We start from the raw sequence: 15,088 nt of genomic DNA, 5'->3' as shown, positions 1-15,088 counted from the left end.
GCTTGTGTTTCCTTATTAGTTTTCTGTCTGGATGATCTGTCCATTTAACAAGTGAGGTGTTAAAGTACCCCACTATTATTGTGTTACTGTCAGTTTCCTCTTTTATAGCTGTTAGCATTTGCCTTATGTATTGAGGTGCTGCTATGTTGGGTGCATATATATTTATAATTGTTATATCTTCTTCTTTGATTGATCCCTTGATCATTATGTAGTGTCCTTCCTTGTCTCTTGTAACATTCTTTATTTTAAAGTCTATTTTATCTGATATGAGTATTGCTACTCCAGGTTTCTTTTGATTTCCATTTGCATGGAATAGCTTTTTCCGTCCACTCACTTTCAGTCTGTATGTGTCCCTAGGTCTGAAGTGGGTCTCTTGTAGACAGCATATATATGGGTCTTGTTTTTGTATCCATTCAGCGAGCCTGTGTCTTTTGGTTGGAGCATTTAATCCATTCACGTTTAAGGTAATTATCAATATGTATGTTCCTATGACCATTTTCTTAATTGTTTTGGGTTTGTTTTTGTAGGTCCCTTTCTTCTGTTGTTTTTCCTACTTAGAGGAGTTTCTTTAGCATTTGTTGTAGAGCTGGTTTGGTGGTGCTGAATTCTCTTAGCTTTTGCTTTTCTGTAGAGTTCTTGATTTCTCCATGGAATCTGAATGAGATCCTTGCCAGGTAGAGTAATCTTGGTTGTAGGTTCTTCCCTTTCATCACTTTAAATATATCGTGTCACTCTCTTCTGGCTTGTAGAGTTTCTGCTGAGAAATCAGCTGTTAACCTTATGGGAGTTCCCTTGTATGTTATTTGTTGTTTTTCCCTTGTTGCTTTTAATCATATTTCTTTGTCTTTAATTTTTGCCAGTTTGATTACTATGTGTCTCAGCGTGTTTCTCCTTGGGTTTATCCTGCCTGGGACTCTCTGCGCTTCCTGGACTTGGGTGGCTATTTCATTTCCCATGTTAGGGAAGTTTTTGACTATAATCTCTTTACATATTTTCTCAGGTCCTTTCTCTCTCTCTTCTCCTTCTGGGACCTCTACAATGTTAATGTTGTCCCAAAGGTCTCTTAGGCTCTCTTCACTTCCTTCCATTCTTTTTTCTTTATTCTGTTCTGTGGTAGTGAATTCCACCATTCTGTCTTCCAGGTCACTTATCCGTTCTTCTGCCTCAGTTATTCTGCTATTCTTTCCTTCTAGTGTGTTTTTCATTTCAGTTATTGTATTGTTCATCCCTGTTTGTTTGTTCTTTAATTCTTCTAGGTGTTTGTTCTTTAATTCTTCTAGGTCTTTGTGAAACATTTCTTGCATCTTCTCAATCTTTGCATCCATTCTTTTTCCGAGGTCCTGGATCATCTTCACTATCATTATTCTGAATTCTTTTTCTGGAAGGTTGCCTATGTCCACTTCATTTAGTTGCTTTTCTGGGGTTTTATCTTGTTCCTTCATCTGGTACATAGCCTTCTGCCTTTTCATCTTGTCTATCTTTCTGTGAACGCAGTTTTTGTTCCACAGCCTGCAGGATTGTAGTTCTTCTTGCTTCTGCTGTCTGCCCTCTGTTGGATGAGGCTATCTAAGAGGCTTGTGCAAGTTTCCTGATGGGAGGGACTGGTGGTGGGTAGAGCTGGCTGTTGCTCTGGTGGGCAGAGCTCAGTAAAACTTTAATCCGCTTGTCTGCTGATGGGTGGGGCTGGGTTCCCTCCCTGTTGGTTATTTGGCCTGAGGCAACCCAACACTGGAGCCTACCTGGGCTCTTTGATGTGGCTAATGGAGGACTCTGGGAGGGCTCATGCCAAGGAGTACTTCCCAGAACTTCTGCTGCCAGTGTCCTTGTCCTCACAGTGAGACACAGCCGCCCCCCGCCTCTGCAGCAGACCCTCCAACACTAGCAGGTAGGTCTGGTTTAGTCTCCTATGGGGTCACTGCACTTTCCCCTGGGTCCCGATGTGCACACTACTTTGTGTGTGCCCTCCGAGAGTGTCTTTGTTTCCCCCAGACCTTTCGAAGTCCTGCAATCAAATCCCAGTAGCCTTCAAAGTCTGATTCTCTGGGAATTCCTCCTCCCATTTCCTGACCCCCAGGTTGGGAAGCCTGACATGTAGCTTAGAACTTCACTCAGGTGGTGGACTTCTGTGGTATAATTATTCTCCATTTTGGGGGTCACCCACCCAGCGGTTACGGGATTGGATTTTATTGTGATTGCGCCCCTCCTACTGTTTCACTGCGGCTTCTCCTTTGTCTTTGGATGTGGGGTATCTATTTTGGTGAGTTCCAGTGTCTTCCTGTCGATGATTATTCAGCAGTTAGTTGTGATTCTGTTGCTCTCACAAGAGGGAGGGAGCACTTGTCCTTTTACTACACCATCTTGAGCCAATCTCTATTACTGTACATTTAAAAAATATAAATTTAATATACAATTATCATCTGAGCAAGTGATATTGTGAATGTATCTTTCTAGATTAAGTAAAAAAAAATTGATAGCTACATTCCAAATGATGATCAATGTGATTAGCTTGCTCAACCTTTTTTTTTTTAAGTTTCTCTGAAATGTGAAGTTTCTCTTCATTGGGCTTGAAGCAGTAGCCTAGGAGGAAATGATTTCAAACAGTTGATCAGCCTAAAGCTTGAAAGTCTAAACCACTTGCTAAAATACTTACTTTGAGTACTGTTTTTGTTTGTTTGTTTGTTTTTGTAGTTTGACGCAGTATGTGATCATGGCCCTTAGAGTTGCCGTTGTTTGCTTGTAGTATTATTTCTCTTCTACTCCCTTCACACAGGGAAGAGAGTTTTGCGACTACCTTTTTTTGGCAGTACTTTTTTATTATTATTACTTGGAGAAATAGAAAGTGTTTTCTTCTTGTTCAAAGTGTGAGAGAAAAGGCTGTCATTTTTTTCCTCTTCAGCTTTTGTTGAAATCATTTTACCTGGCCAGTAGCACCATAAATAAATAGAGCTTTGGAAAATTTATCCTGCAAAGATTTACTCAGATGTTTACATCTAGGCTGTTCTTGTCAGGTAGTTTTCACAGAGGATTACTAAAAGAAAATGTTGGCTGTCATTAGTAGCATTTTGAGATGTATCTTTAGGTGCTACTGATTAGTGGTGACTGGAAATGAGGCAAGCATGCAATTAAAATAGAACTTTAAATGAATTGCATATACCAATGCTAGACTTGACAGATGGAGATTCTGGGTTAACAAGAAGACAAGTGCATTACGTATTGCTGTTGTTAGCATTTCAGAAATATGCCCACTTTTGTAAATGATATCTAGTTTTTATAAGGCATTTATTCCACAAGTTGTCAGGAATATGGTTATTTGGAATCATGGACATCACAAAGGACTGACTTTTTTAATGCACTCATGCATGTCTCTAGTTGTGAAAATGCAACTGTACACATGTAATATCTTGTTTTCATAATTTACATTTTCAGTAATGACAGAAAGCAAGAATTACATAATTATTCTGAGACATTTTTAGCCACATTGCACTGAACAGTTTTTATATGGAATAAATGCTTGTTGGATGTTTCCCGAGTGAAATGACAGAGGCTTAACTTGTCAGTAGCTGAGCCTCTGTCCGTGAAAAATCCCCAGGTCTTGTGGTGCGGTCCTGCTCCGTTGTAGGCCACTTCTTCAAATGAAAAAAATTGCAAGGTATTTGAAAGAGTGCCAGTTATTCATTTCAAGGAGTCTTGAGAAGGAGTTAGGTCTAAGCATATTTATTAAATGACCAGTGAAGTTTTTTGGCTAGGAGCCAATGTCTTGCAACAAATTAGGATAGCTCTGTGGGTAAGGCATTGGATGTACCTTTAGGAAACAAAACTCACTCTTTAGGAAGCTCATGAAATATGTAAGGTAGACAAGTTTTAAACTATTTCATTGCTATTAGAAAAATGGTATTCTTTTAGAATTGTTATATTGGTGAAAAATTGTACATCTGTTTTAGAACATGCTTGGAAGAGGTGAACACTAATAGACTTGGGACACGCTTATATAGGTCTTGGAAAAGCATCATTGACGAGCTCAAGTTTTTTAATTTAAAATAACTAAAAATGAATTGTTCATATGCAACATTAAAGGATATCAAATCTAGAATATTCTCACAAGCAGTAGACTGATTCTTAAATGATACTTACATGAACCAAGAAAGAGCCATTACAGACTCTGTTTTCATCAAATTCTACAGCAGTTCTTTTTTTCCCCCAGCTTTATTGAGATATAAGTGACATATATAACATTGTGTAAGTTTAAAGTGTACAGTGTGATGATTTGATACACATATATATTGGGAAATGTTTACCACAATAAGGCAGTTCTTTTTAAAGTTTAGTGTAAGCACCAAGATTTTCAGGGGAACTTGCTAAAAGAGATTCTTGGCTCCCAATCCCAGAGATCTGACTCTGTACATCTAGTGCATTTCCCATGAACTCCAAGGTGATGCTCATATTATTGGTCCTTTATCACACTTTGAGAGCAGTGCTGTGACAGACTGACAGTTGATACAGTCAGTAGTTTGTTTTCATATATGCATTTTTGATTGAAAAAAATAGCAATGGATTTTTGCAAAGTAAATTTCACATAGAGTCTTCCAGTTCATCTTTAAACTGTATTTTAAAACAGGGAGGTTACTAGAAAGTAAAGTGAAAATATAGTACGGGTGTATGTTCTGAATTCTACATTATATATGTCTGAAATTTCACTGAGAATTTTGATATCAACTGGAAAATTTATCAATAATGAAAGTCAGATAGATAGAATAATCATGAGCTTATGGGAGCCAGGGTATGCCAATATTTAGATAACTGTCATTTAACTATACGAGATGATTAATTTGTACTAATTAAAATTTGCATTAAAATATAATCTTGAGAATCAAATATCCATTCATATGAATATAAGATTTTAGTTTCAATCACGAGGCTTGGCTGTTATCTCTTATTACAATATATTATATAGATAGTATATATAGTACTATATTTTAAGTGTTATAATTATATATTATATATAGTATATATATAAAACCTACATTTACATGTATATATACTTTGTTCATTCAGTAATATATTTATTATTACAATTGTTACTGAACAGTGGATCCTGGCTCTTATCTTTGATTTTTAAAATCATATGTGTAAATTATATATATGTATTCAAACTTTATTCTGAAGCTCTTATGGCAGAGTCTCATATTCAGGTTTATTCAATCCATTTTAATAGAGTAATTAAACTGGATACATGTGAATGCTGCTGGATTCACTGAGATAAACACATAAGTTAACAGTAATGGGTGTGATATATATATAAACATATATATATATATACACACATATACATATATTTAATGCAATACTTCAGTCACTTACAGAAGAACATTCAAAAAATAGCCCTATTTTGTCCATTTAAAAGCAGGTTATTGTTAAAGCTGATGAGAAAAGAATCCATCTGTAACCACAACCTTTAGAAAATATTTTTTACTGAATAAAAGTAAATATCCACACTGCTGTGCCTGACAGGGGATATAACTGCTTCTCCTCCGTGTCGCCTCCAGACCGTGCGGCTCTCCTTTCTCGATTGTGTGGAAACGTATGTCTTTCTGTCCCTGCTCGGTCGTGACACTCTTCCTCAGATTCCTGTGTTACACACAGTTCAGATGAGCTGCTGATTCACTGGATTTCCCAAAGTCACTAGGGAAAGTAGGCCCTGAAAAGCCAGGGGTGCACACAGGTGGGCTCTTTCCTTTTGGGCCTTGTTTCTTTCCCGTGTTTACTGATTGGTTTTCACTGTTCATCTCTCCCAGTGCCTGGAGCCCTGCAAGGTGTCCTGGGACCTGCGGAAGCAGCAGTGCCAGAGCTTCTGTGAGGTAAGAGGCCCCGTACACAGCCACGGACACTCGGGACACAGTTGCAGGCTGACCACGTGCCAGTGGGTCCTTGGCATGGGAGGGCATCATGTTCTTCTGTGGCTGGGGAAGTTCACTCTCCTTCAGGTGTGTGTGTGTGTGTGTGTGCGCATGTGTGTGTAAATTCACATTAAAAAAATTCTCGGGACTTCTTAAAACCTAGCCACCCACTGCTTCCGTTATTAGTTAATCAGACAGTAAAAGTTTTTTTTTTATCACCATTGAAGAAAGGTACAAGCTGTTGCCATCCTCCCACCTCACATTATGGCTCTCCTGTGGGTGATTCTCGGCATGCTGATTCTCATGCCTTTTGGAGGAAGCCACGATTTTATTAGTGGTGGGGTTTCTCCGAGATTTTCACCTGACTCTTCACCCCCTGGGCTGCCCATACTCTGGGCTGAGGCTTGCCCACGTTTTCCCGTATGGAGGGCGCCTTACTTTCCCCGCGCTCTCAGGTAGAAGAGAGGGCGTTGCTGTCCCAGACAACCACGGTCTAGAGTCATCAGCTGGGCTGAAGCGGGGGAGGGCTGCTTTGCTGCCCGGTCTCTTCCAGGGCAAACCAGGGACCCAGGGACCTGCTGTGAAGGTTGACGGCTGACGGCACGGGGGCCGCTCAGAGGAAGAGCAGGCGGAAAGCCCGCGGGGGCCGTGAGCACAGGAGCTGGAAGAGTCCACTGTGCGAACCAAAGAAACACCGTGCAGGGTGGTGGCGAGGGGACGCCGGAAGACATGCCCGTGCGGCATCAGAGGGAAACGGCGCCGCAGGGCTTCTTTGAGTGGAACGGGGGGCCGATAGGGCACTTCCGAGCTTCTCCAAACAGACACGGTGGTCTGGCCCTGCCCCCGTGCGGGAGCTGCCAAGGTGGTCCTGTTGCCTGCGTTTCACCTTGGAGGGCACACAGATTCCGTTCTGCAAACATGCCTGTGGACCTGGGGTCATAACAGCTCCATCAGTTTTTTGTTTGTTTGTTTGTTTTTAATTTATTTATTTATTTTTGGCCGCGCTGGGTCTTCACTGCTGTGCGAGGGCTTTCTCTAGTTGCAGCGAGTGGGGGATACTCTTCGTTGCGGTGCACGGGCTTCTCATTGCGGTGGCTTCTCTTGTTGCAGAGCACAAGCTCTAGGCACGTGGGCTTCAGTAGTTGTGGCTTGTGGGCTTCAGTAGTTGTGGCTCGTGGGCTCAGTAGTTGTGGCACACGGGCTTAGTTGCTCTGCAGCATGTGGGATCCTCCCGGACCAGGGCTCGAACCTGTGTCCCCTGCATTGGCAGGCGGATTCTTAACCACTGAGCCACCAAGGAAGCCCCAGCTCCATCAGTTTTAAGGTGCGTGAAATACATCCTCAGTCCTGGTACCGTCTGACCTTCCCGATAAGCATGGAGATAAGCAGGGCACACTGTAAGTCCACAGAGCTGTGTGTGGAAGCGTGGAGGCCTGGGAAGCTGGAAATTATCAAGTCATAGGGCTCACCCACTGCAGGTGGCAAGACTGGCTCCCAACTCCATCTCTGACCCCTCTCCCCATGTCCATGTGCTGCTGTGGCTGGATTCCCCTTGGACAGTTACAGGGGCTCACTGTGTTATAGGGTTATTTTAGAAAAGTGTTTACTGTTGTTTTGGAAAACTAGAATGGAAGTGTTTCTCAACTGCTAATGTAATCAATACATGATCTTCCTAATCTCAGTTTTATTTTGCTCCAAAAGTTTCTACTCAGCATTTTGTGACTGGCTGGAATATGCGTGATTTGCAAACTCTTACATAATGACATCTGTTGCCAGAAGTACCTGGGGGCTGAGGATTTTACCGTCAGTGAAGTCTTTGGAAGCATTTTATAGTAGTGAACTTTAAAATGCTTCAAATAATACATAGGACTGGCAGATATTTGAAGTTACATCGCCAATTGCTCTGCTACGGACACACGCAGCTAAGCGAATGATTTAGTGTCAAATCAAGTAGAAGAACTCTCGTATGTCTTTTTGTATCTTGTCTTTTTCTGGATGTTGGAGATGATGCAGAGGAGTATAAATCATGGCTTCTGCCCTCCCTCAAGGGCGCTGACATATTATACTTCAGGTTTTCCAGAATATCTTCAGGCTTCTTTAGGGATCCAATCCAACCTTTTCCAGGAAGCATGTTTACCTGGCATTCACATTAATGTTTCTTTATATTCCTTACCTCTTCCTGCATAAAAAATTACCCCAAACTTAGTGGCTGAACACAACACACAGTTTCTTTGGGTCAGGAGTTTGGGCACAGCTTTAACTGCATTCTCTGCCCAGGGTCTGTCAAGTCTGTAATCAAGGTGTTGGCTGGGCTGCATTCTCATCTGGGGGCTCGACTGTAGGAGAATCTGCTTCTAAGCTCATTGCAGTTGTCGGCAGAATTCATTTCCTTGCAGTTGTAGGACTGCGGTCCTGTTTCCTTGATGACTCTTGGCTGGAGTGCACTCTTAGCTCCTAGAAGTTGCCTGTGGTCCCTCCCCATGTGGCCCCCTTCATTGGCAGGTCACAAAACAGCTATGTACTTCTTTAAGGCCAGAATCCTGATTTCCAGTCTTCTGAGACGGAATTTTATATAACACAACATAATCTCAGGCGTGACAGTGCTTCACCTTGGCCATATTCTATTGGTTAGAAGCAGACACACACACACACACACACACACACACACACACACACACACACACACACGTGATTATACCAGCACAGGTCATGACTCGGTTGGGCTCATTCTAGGCTGTGAAGGGATTCAGGTCCCTTGAGACATAGAACAGAGAAGATTGATCAGAAATGGAAACAAACAAGCAATAAACAAAACTGATGAATCTATGCAAAGACAAGGGGAGTAAGGCCATCCCTGTGTCTCCTACATTCTATAAAGTGCACTCCTAGTTTATTTTGTATTCTATTCTGTACACAAACTGTACATATATAGGAACAAAAATATACTGCTGTAGAATCTAGAGGAACAAGATGTGCCCTGCTGCTCGCTTGGTAAACACATTATCCCTTAATATCACTGACTCTGTATTGATAGTTTTACATCTGATCCCTGAGAAGGGAGATATAATTGAAACCTTTCTCCCTGAAATTCCGGATGTGATAGTGGGCTTCTGTAATTGCCGTTCTCTCTGAAATAACTGTGAGGATTTCTGAACCACATCGGTTTATTAAAATGGGACTCGTGTGTACAAATTGTGATCTGCTGTGGCAGAAAGGTTAATTGAAACTTGAAAGATGGGGAAAACAGAGGCCAGTTAATGTGAGGAACTTTGTGGAGAGACCTCAGCCCATTGGTCCAATAACTCAAAGCCTTAATGTTCAATTTTAGTTGCTTTGATTGTTCTTATCTCTCTCTCTGCGTTTTTTTGCTTCTGTTTCATTTTGCAGTAAATCTCTGACTATTATGCTTAAACAGACTGAATCCTGAAAGGACTCGTCCCTGTTTCAGCATTTTTAAGGCTAGTCATTCATTGAGACAGACCCGTCCATCCCCCTGGTTATCACATTATGTATTAAGAATGCATACAAGTTCCATATTGTTAGGAACCTAAGCTTTCCCTTTGTAAGAGTTCGGACCCACAAGGACTCCATGTTTTATTCTTCTCCAACAGAAACAACTAGACTATTAGATATATTTGGCCCAGTGTGTATATTTGCAAGATGGTCTGAGCTTTATCTTCTAAGGCATGAGCTTGCAAACCACACCCCACAGAGCAAAACTGGTCTGCCTCTTGTTTTTGTAAGTAAAGTTTTATTGGAAATTGGCCAAACCAGTTTTTTTTTTTATGTATATCATGTATGGCTGCTTTTGTGTTACAACAGCAGAGTTGGGTAGTTGTGATATATCATATGGTCCACAAAGTGGAAACTTTACAGCAAGTCTGGCCCTTTACAGAAAGCGTGTTCCAACTCCTGCTCTAAGAAGGAGAACCACAGTCATAATGATATCACACAACCTACCTAACCATTCAGACTGTCATGATTTCTTAGTCTGTATTACCAGCACCAATTTCTAAACATAAAGTATTTTCTTGGTAATTTTAGTCATAAAGTTGTGCTATGTGGAAAAGATTTTCGGGGGCATGTTAATAATAACATACCTAGAATTCATTCATGGCCTCCTCATGTATTGATCTCTTTAACTTCTCATATGATTATCTATACAGTTCTACTTTTGCTACTTTTTCAGGCTGATGGCAGAGTTAACAATGTTATTTTTTTTAATGACATAGTTAAGTATATTAGAACAGGAATCTTTCAAGACTCCTTCTCTGAATCATAAAGGATGATTTCTCATGTGTCCTTTTATGAAACGTGTTATTTTCCACGATAGAGACATAGATAGACTGTGCTTCATTGCTTTAGTTTATTAACTAACCATTAGCCCCTTCCTCTTACTTTTATAAAATCTTAAGAAACATGATAAATTATTATAATTTTTTGTACTAGTCATAAAATGCATGTTTTCCCCTGTTTAAATGTAGTTTTCTTACAACTGATAGAATCTTGAATTATAAATGAACATGTCCTTTTTCCTTGTTAACGGTATATAAAATAGTCATGTGTGTTATAGCTGTTGTTGTCTTAGTTTCTTTCTTTTTTTAAAAGATAAATTTATTTATTTATTTATTTTTGGCTGCGTTGGGTGTTCGTTGCTCCGCGCGGGCTTTCTCTAGTTGCGGCGAGCGGGGGCTACTCTTCGTTGCAGTGCGCTGACTTCTCATTGCGGTGGCTTCTCTTGTTGTGGAACACAGGCTCTAGGCACGCGGGCTTCAGTAATTGTGGCTCACAGGCTCTAGAGCGCAGGCTCAGTAGTTGTGGCGCACGGGCTTGGTTGCTCCGCGGCATGTGGAATCTTCCTGGACCAGGGCTCGAACCTGTGTCCCCTGCATTGGCAGGCGGAGTCTTAATCACTGTGCCATCAGGGAAGGCCCCTGTTGTCTTAGTTTTGATGACACGTGATACATCGTCATTTATGAATGGCCTTCTTGCTGATGCAACACCTCCCATCTTTAATTCTGATGTTTTTGACTTCATAATATCCCCACCCTAGTAGGATGTCAGCTGAGATGTCAACCTTGGCCGTATGAAATGTGCACTAGGGGTCATGGAAAGCTGAGACCTCACCTGCGTCAGGGGTCAGTCAGTGAGGGAAGCATCCATTGTTGGTATTGAACTTGTCATTCGATCAGCCTGGATTCTTATCGATCCAGTACTGGTCAGGATGAAATTAGGAATAAAAAAGAGGTTTTCACTCTGCCACAGATAGCATTATTGATTCATTTCTTTGCGCTTTTTTTTTTTTTAAAGAACTTGATTTGATGAAACCAAGTTTCTTTGTCAATTGCATTGTAATTAGATCTTTAACCATATCTTTTTTTAAATTAATTAATTTATTTATTTATGGCTGTGTTGGGTCTTCGTTTCTGTGCAAGGGCTTTCTCTAGTTGCGGCGAGCGGGGGCCACTCTTCATCGCGGTGTGCGGGCCTCTCACTGTCGCGGCCTCTCTTGTTGCGGAGCACAGGCTCCAGACGCGCAGGCTCAGTAGTTGTGGCTCACGGGCCCAGTTGCTCTGTGGCATGTGGGATCTTCCCAGACCAGGGCTTGAACCCGTGTTCCCTGCATTGGCAGGCAGATTCTCAACCACTGTGCCACCTGGGAAGCCCTTTTTGTGCTTTTTGATTTTCAAAATATTTTCCCATATTATTCCATTTGATTTCATAGCAATTCTTAGAAGTGAGGTCTGAATTTTACTAGGCGAACTTTATGGACAGTGAAACCAGCACACAAGGAGAAAATGGTTGTATTGGCCCGAGATGACATGTCAGAGGCAGAGGAATAAGATCTAAAATCGAGGGGTCGTGCCTTCTAGTTGCGTTTCTTTCGCACTGTCCTCCATCGCAGACACCTCTGTCTACCCCTGCCCCATGAATGAGCCTATCTCTTATGTAAAATTCTTGGTCCAGCCATTTGTGTGTGAACAGGCTTACCCTCAAATGAGAAGGAAGTTTCGATTATGCAGAATCATAGTTAATTAAAGGTACATCAAGGAGTCGAAGGAAGAACAAGGCTCCTTACTACTTGAGGGTGTTTTTGGCCGTGGGATGTTCCAGCGTGACTGGAAAGACACCTCGAAAGTAAGGTGTTCAGATGGCTCACACTCCTCGTCTTGCTGTCAGAACCTGTCCTCCGTCCACTGCTCCACAACCCCGTGTTATGTCTTCCAATCCAGGGTATTAAGTAAGTGCATTGCTTCAGGAGCTCAGGCAGAGCCATCACCTGTCTGGGAGTGTCTCTGCAAGAGCTAAAGGTACTGCAAGAAGCTGATGAGAGCTAAACAGGAAAAGGATGTAATCTGCCCCAGATGTTTGCCTGCCGGGGGAAGGACCAGCACATAGAGTTTAACACAAGTGAGCAGTCTTTTGCTTTAGTGTACCAGAACAGCAGCTGACCTGATTAGAATATCCTTGTGAAGGGACGAGTGGAGGTGGATCTTGGTGCTGCTTTTTGAACGTAGTCATGTCTTTTCTTTCTTGGGGGTTGGGGATGTACCAGAGCGTAATAAAATAAAGCTGGCTTTGGGTGCCACACCATGGGAGTCATGATACAATCACCTCTAGTCTTTTGAAAAGTCAATTAGTGAATCGTTCTGAGTCCATTAAATTAAGGTCTAATATACAAGGTGGACTCAATTTTTATTAAAAAGATTTGCTACGTTAGAATATTTTCCCTAAGAAAGTTATATTATAGTATGGCTCCTGAGTCCTTCCTTTAGGGGAGTTGTTCATATTTGGGGGGGGCACCAGGATGGCTCTTGAGGTGTATGACTGGTGGGTAAGAAGCACGGGTTCTTCTTACTGGTACAGTATGAGTGCTTGAGCAGAAGAGAGATGTTGGTGGGTTAGTCCAGGGTGGCAGTGGCGGAGGTGGGCAGCACATATTCTGAAGGTAGAGCTGACACAATCTGACGACACGTTGCATGGGACGAAGCGGGGAAATGAAGCGATGATAATGGTGGGGTCTTTGTCCTGAACAGCGGGAGGAGGGAGCTGGCATGACCTTGAGCAGATACCGACATGGGGGGTATGTGAGAGGCACAGGTTTTGGGGGGGTGGGGGGGAGAAAGGATGGCCAGAGTCTTGGTGTTGAGCATGCTGTGTCTGAGATGTAAATTAGACCTCCACTCGAGATGTGTCATGGGCGCATAGATACATGAGTCTGGAGTTGAGAGATCAGGCTGGACATACAAATGTCATGGTTGATAGATGGTATTTAAAGTCATGAAGCTGGATGAAGTGGTAGAAGGACAAGAGCTTCATGGGTTATGCCCTGAATCACACCAGTATAAGAAGGATGGGAACCAAGGAAGAGCCAGCAAGTGGACTAAGGGGGGGCTGTTAAGATGGGAGAAGGTCCACGCGAGGGTGGAGTTCTAAAGGACACATGGCAACAGCTTTTCAAGAAGGAAGAGGTGATCAGCTGCATCTGCAAGACTGTGGAGGTCTGAAGATTGGTCGCTGGATACCGTGATGCACAGGTCACGGTCGACCTTAACAAGAGCAGAGTTAGCGGGTGGCTGCAGAGAAAGCCTGATTGATGTGTTCCGGAGGAGTGGTAGGGAGAGACGGAGAGAGGAGGGGGTATAAGAACATTTCAGAGAGCACGGATTGCTGTGGAAGGGTGTGGGTGAAGGGGTGAGCAGGGTAACCCCACATTGCATTACGTTTGGGGTGAAGAAATCATCCCATAGTCTAAGTGGATGGGAGCTATCCTGAAGAGAGAGGATGTTTGATGCTGGAGGAGAGGGGAGAACTGCAGAAGCACGTGACCTGAAGCGGCAGTGGCGTCCACTGCACCACGTGAGGAAGGTTTGACGTGGGAGCAAAGGACCGTGCCTCCTTGTCACAGGACGAGGTAGCGAATGAGAGCACACGGGCCAGCTTCCTGTGTATAGGCGGGTGTGAAAGGGGATTCGTGGAAGTGTTCTTCTCAACGCTTCACTTTTCTCTGTGAAGTGGGGTGATTAGCTGAGAGTGATGGAGCCTGGGGTGACCAGCACATAGCACATTTCCCAAAAGCGTTAGCTTTTATCACTGTAATGAATAAACTTTTACTTTTTACAAATGATAAACACTTACCTTTTATATTTTTATAGTAAAGAAAAGTGTTAGTGATATAGTCTGGATTGTGATCCTTGGTCAAGGGGCAGGTTTGGTCCAAGTTTTCTTTTCCGCTTAGTGAGGGTGGGAGTAATGGAATCGAAAGGTTTCAAGGAATGCTGAAGATTTTTATAATCGTTATGAGATCTCCTTTACCATCATCTTATAAAGGAAGCTGTCCTTATTAGATCAAGTTTCACAGTCCTGGAAAATGAGGATATCAAGAATATTGAATGACGTTTTATGGTCGTTCAGTAAATTATTCACTGGGTGGAACGTGTTCTCCATGGAATGCAGCCTTTTTTTTCTTTTCATTTTTTTAAACAGTGAGGCTCAATTTTCATTGAATTTTTATGTGTTGCTGGGGAGTATACCATGAGACTCTATTGAGGAGAACTGATGAGTTTTGAAAATTTATAAGAGGCTGAGACTGGAGGCTATTTGGAATGATTTAAAGACCTATCCTGTCTGAAAAGAGGGACTAGCCAGGTAGCTACACAAGGAGTTAGGGGAATATCATAGAAATGACAAAAGCATCTAATTTAAGTAAAGAATCAAAGATGCATGTAAAGCACTTAAACAGTGTCTGAACATAACAGACATTGGATAAATAGTAGCTCTTTTTATTATGAAGGCAGAGGGCCAGGTCTCCACTTTGGAATTCTATGACGGGCCAGTAGAAGACAGCCTTAAAAGGTCCCACTTGAATAGTAAATGTACAGGAGGAAATGTACACCAGATGGCACACAACTCTGTCCACAAGTTTAAGTTCCTTCCTAAGACCACCTGGGTGGGAAAGAGGAGAGACAAGTGGCTGGGTCAGGGGCTTTGATTTTGGGGAAATGGGTTTTGTGTTTTTACCTTGGGAAGACTTGAATACATTTATAAGCTGAGGGCAAATGACTCTCATCGCAAGTGTGAAGTGGGAGATTCGTTGGGGGAAAAGCCCAGATTTCTGGCGTCAGAAACTAGGCTTGAATCAAGTTTCAGTGCAGAGATGGAGAGACTCAGCTTCTGCAGATGCCAGCTGCAGC

General features: G+C 42.3%; 1 protein-coding gene across 1 annotated transcript in view; it reads left to right on the top strand.

Moving 5' to 3' along the window:
- LOC309652442 (anosmin-1-like) overlaps window positions 1-15,088 on the top strand; it is a 189,124-nt gene that overhangs the window by 106,052 nt on the left and 67,984 nt on the right. Inside the window, exon 3 of the mRNA XM_082446234.1 lies at window positions 5,793-5,855. Within this exon, the coding sequence (XP_082302360.1) occupies window positions 5,793-5,855 (63 nt within the window). The remainder of the gene's footprint in view (window positions 1-5,792; window positions 5,856-15,088) is intronic.

The sequence above is a fragment of the Balaenoptera physalus genome (assembly GCF_965194825.1).
Source record: "Balaenoptera physalus genome assembly, chromosome: X".
In the NCBI taxonomy this organism is placed as follows: domain Eukaryota; kingdom Metazoa; phylum Chordata; class Mammalia; order Artiodactyla; family Balaenopteridae; genus Balaenoptera; species Balaenoptera physalus.
This window is presented reverse-complemented; position numbering and strand designations above follow the sequence as displayed.